Source organism: Phoenix dactylifera, unplaced genomic scaffold (assembly GCF_009389715.1).
Source record: "Phoenix dactylifera cultivar Barhee BC4 unplaced genomic scaffold, palm_55x_up_171113_PBpolish2nd_filt_p 000909F, whole genome shotgun sequence".
Classification (NCBI taxonomy): Eukaryota; Viridiplantae; Streptophyta; class Magnoliopsida; order Arecales; family Arecaceae; genus Phoenix; species Phoenix dactylifera.
The window spans coordinates 182,709-187,402 of record NW_024068270.1 but is presented as its reverse complement, the minus strand read 5'-3'; the positions used below and the strand labels follow the sequence as shown (position 1 = coordinate 187,402).

Below are 4,694 nucleotides of genomic sequence, written 5' to 3'. Positions count from 1 at the left end.
GGAATCCTAGTTGGAGTAGGACTGGGATTCCTATTTGGAATAGGATTCCTACAATCCTAATGAGATTAGGAATTTGAATTGGATTCCTACTTGGAGTAGGATTCCTAGAAATCCTAATTGGATTAGGACTTCGGATTCAAATGGAGTCCTAATTGGATTAGGACTAAAATTAAACAAATCCTAATTGGATTAGGATTCCTTAAGTCTAAATTAATTAATAATCTAATGAATCAACATGACTCCTAATTGGATTAGGATTGAAGAGTTCAATTGAGTCATGGTTCATTCAAGTCCTAATTGGATTAGGACTAGCGTAGATTGAACCCAATATGGTCAATCCTAATTAGATTAGGACTTAACCATAAAGAGAGGCACCCAATCCTCTTTGGAAGAGGATTAGGGCAACACAAGAAGGAGGGATCACGCCCCTCCTCCTCTCCTTGTGTGCGGCATGAAGAGAGGGGGCCGGCGCCCCCCTTCCTCTTTGGAAAATCATCTAGGGCTCCTACTTTGGAGGAGCCCTTGATGGCTATAAGAGAGGCACTAGGGCCGGCGCCCTAGAGGAGTCTTCTCCTCCCTCTTCAAGCCGTGGTGGCCTCCTCTCTCAACTCCCTCTTGGTTCAGCCGCAAGCAAGGGAAGAAGGACTCCAAGAGTTGGCGGCTTCCTCCCCTTCCCTTCCTTCATCCAACGCAAAGAGAAGAAGAAGGCTGCGAAGGGCTTTGATCTTCTTCCTTTTCTTCATCCTTCTTCTTCCTCCTCTCTAGTGCAATCAAGAGTTGATTGAAAGAGAGGACATCAGCCATCAAAGCTATCTTTGCAAGGGAGCTAGCACCCCGGTGAGATAGAAAGCTTGGATCGGATCCTGCTTCGTGTGGATACCCGTAGAGGCCGGACGTTTGAACGGCTTCAAACGAACCCTCTTCCAAAACCACGAATTCAGATTCGCGGTGATCATCTACCCGCGCAAGGTGAAGATTTGATCTTCCTATTAGTTTTAAAAGTTTTAATTCTTGCCTAATTACGAAAGGTCTCGAAACAACGTTCATGTGATGAACGTCGAACTCGTGCATGCCGATTCCGCTGCCATCTGAAAATTTTTGAAATATCAGCGGCATGGGCGGGTTCCCAACACAAACTTCATTCTCTTGTCTCTCTACAATGAATCCTTCAGGTTGCTCCATGTAGATCTCTTCATATAAATCTTCATTTAGGAATGCAGTCTTTATATCAATTTGATGAATTATCAACTTATAGATAGAAGCAATGGCAAGAAGGGTTTTAAGGGTATAGATTCTTGCTATAAGAGAATAGCTATCAAAATAATCTAAACCTTTTTTCGAGTTATACCTCTTAGCCACCCATCTATTATATTTTTCTATTGATCCATAAAGTCTAAGTTTTCTATTGAATACCCACTTACAACCTAATGATTTACAACCTAGAGGAAGATCAGTTAGGATCTAGATCTGGTTTTGGATAATTAAGTTGAATTCAGAAATAATAGCTTCTTTTAAAAAAGAGGTATCAGGTGAAGATATTTCCTCAAACGTCGAAGGTTCACCTTCAACTAGAAAAGTAAAGAAACCTTCACCACCACTCCTTCCTCCACCACTGTGAATTGGCAGTGGATTGATCTGCCCCCTCTATATCTCCAAATTTTCAGGCCATAGCCAAATAGGACTTAGGCATCAGCAACTTTCATTTTGACCTCAATGCGATTCTTTCATTTCTTGAATAGTGCCATCAAGCCATCAAGGTGGTAGCACAGTTGGAATGAGGCTTTGCTTCCACTAGCGTGGTCCAGGTTCGAAACGCGCGGGGCGTCGATTAAATGTTGGGGACCGCATGCCCCCCCGTTTGGACATGCTCGTTGGGAACGCTATCTGATCCAGCTGGCACTGAGGTGGTTGTGGGGTGACGTACTCATACATGGGATGACTCACGGGTCGGAGAGGGTATGAGCAAAATTTCTACCTGCATCGAACATTTTTCGGTAAAAGAAAGGCCTAGCAGGAGTTGCTACGCAGGTGGGGTCCGCCCATCCCAACCACCACCCCTAAAAAAAAAAAAAAAAAGTGCCACCAATCATCTGTCTGTTCGCCGGTTGGTGGATTGGTCCAATGAGTCATTTTTGGTTGATTTCCCCACAACGAGAGTGAACTATGTGGATTTTGAAATGTTATCGGCAAAGAACATGCTAGTAATAATCTGGACATCAGGTTCGAGAACCCGATAAGTAAATGCCAAATTCTACGGAAGCCTCTAAGTTTCACGCTCGACTTCCCCAGCATCCCTCCGAATTCGATCCCAAAACCCTCGCGAAACCCGAATTCAAACTGCTCCCGGAAGAACAAGAATGCTCTTCAAACGCTTTCCAATCCAATCTCCACTGATAAGGAACGCTCCTCCACACCTCCAATTCAATCCCCAAAACTCCATTCTCCCTTCCCTCCGAAACCCCTTCTCCACCGAAACCCTAGCAGAAGAAGAGCAAGACCACCACGACAGCGTCGGGACCGTCTTCCACATCATCACCACCTCCTCCTCGCACAATTCCATGATCCAATCCCTGAAATCCTCTGGAATTTTCCTCTCCAACGATTTGATTGACCGCGTCTTGAAGAGGTTTCGCTTCAGCCACGGGAATCCCTTCCGAGCCCTTGAATTCTTCGAATTCGTCGGAAAAAGGAAGGGTTTTTATCACACTCCCTTCTCCTACGACACCATGCTCTATATCTTGGGCAGAAGCCGGAGATTCGAAGAGATCTGGCGATTGCTGGTCGAAATGAAGCGAAAAGATCGCAGCTTGATCACCACTAGAACGGTTCAGATAGTTCTCGGTAGGATTGCCAAGGTTTGCTCGGTTCGGCAGACCGTCGAGAGCTTCCGAGGGTTCCGAAAGCTTTGTGTCGACTTCAATACCAATTGCTTAAATGCTTTGTTGAGGACTCTGTGCCAGGAGAAGAGCATGGCCGACGCCCGGAATGTGTACCATAGATTGAAGCATGAGTTCAGGCCTGATCTCCAGACCTTCAACATATTGTTGTCTGGTTGGAAGTCGGTGGAAGACGCCGAGGGGTTTTTCGAGGAGATGATTCAGTTGGGAGTGAAGCCTGATTTGGTGACATATAATTGTTTGGTTGATGTATACTGCAAAAATTGCCAAGTGGAGAAGGCTCACAAGTTGATCGATAAAATGAGAGATGAGGAGATCTACCCCGATGTGATTACATACACTAGCTTGATCGGCGGATTAGGATTGATCGGCCAGCCCGACAAGGCCTAGAGATGTTTTGAAGGATATGAGGGAGCTGGGGTGCTACCCAGATGTAGCAGCATATAATGCTCTCATTCGGAACTATTGCATCGCAAAGAGGCTTGGCGATGCTTTTGCTTTGTTGGAGGAGATTGCAGGCAGAGGGTTGACTCCGAATGCGACGAGCTATAATCTTTTCTTTCGGTGCTTTTATTGGGCTAATGATTTGGAGAGTGCGTGGAGGTTGTATGAGAGGATGAGGAGTGAGGGGTGCTTGCCCAACACGCAGTCTTGTATGTTTCTTGTTAGATTGTTCCGTCGGCAGGAGAAGGTGGCAATGGCACTTCAGCTTTGGAATGATATGGTCGAGAAGGGGTTCGGATCATTCACATTGGTCTCTGATGTGCTGTTTGATTTGCTCTGTGATTCAGGTAAATTGGATGATGCTGAGAGGTGTTTCCTTCAGATGGTCGAGAAGGGGCAGAAGCCAAGCACTGTTGCATTTAGGAGAATTAAGGTTTTGATGCGGCTAGCTAACAGGCATGACTCTTTGAGGAATTTGTCGGAAAAGATGGCGATGTTTGGACATTTAAGTCCAGTTGACACTGAAAGAGTGGATGATTCATCAGAAATACCATCCTCCAATCTGCATCCCTGTTGAATTGACAACAAATATGTATCTCAATCAATGCACTTAAGCATAGGGTCTTTCTTAAACGGGCATTTAGTGTTTGGAGGAATATCAACTTGAATATTTAAGGCAGGATCAACATTTTCAGTAGAAACAATCAATTCCCATCTGACCGTCTTATATGTATTAGAAACAATTTTGCTAAATTTGTGGTTTTTGGGAGCATGGACGGTTTGCTCTCTGTTGTGATTTGACTGGGTTGATGCATTTGTTTGTAGCCATGTGGAAAACTTTGCATTACTTGGTAAAGAGATGATCCCCACATGAACTGACTTGCATTAATAGGTGATCTTTCTGGCTCATGCAATAAAGTATTGCTTGAGGAATTTCTGGCGATCAGCACAACAGACAAGCACTCTAAATGAAGGTTTGTTATTGTATATGATGCTGGTCTATGTGTGTACCTCACTTTTTGTCACAGTGTTGTTTTTAAATTTGGAGCCTTCTAGTTCCATTTAACAGGTGTGCCTTGCACTTAAATTTCAAGAAGTTTACCTTGTATTCATATGAAAATGCCAATTGCATAAGCTAGATCTGAAGTAAAGCTTTTACTATATGTATGTGTGTGTGTGAGTGTGTTTAGTTTATTCATCCTGAGGCAGGATGATATAATGGTGAGCACATAAAAATGAGTACAGTGAGGTGGGAGAGGCAATGCATTATGTGGCAATATTATATAATTACAGCTTTCAGACTATATGTCCAAGGCATCAGACATCAAGCTTCTGAACTAGTCTTTTTATTTA

General features: G+C 44.0%; 1 protein-coding gene across 1 annotated transcript; it reads left to right on the top strand.

The window, feature by feature from the left end:
* The first annotated feature begins 2,195 nt into the window (after window positions 1-2,195).
* Window positions 2,196-4,074, top strand: LOC120107580 (putative pentatricopeptide repeat-containing protein At1g02420). Its single transcript, XM_039120908.1, is given in 2 exon segments — window positions 2,196-3,284; window positions 3,286-4,074. Coding segments are annotated over 2 exon segments (1,560 nt in total). The 5' UTR covers window positions 2,196-2,357; the 3' UTR covers window positions 3,919-4,074.
* The last annotated feature ends 620 nt before the right edge of the window (window positions 4,075-4,694 follow it).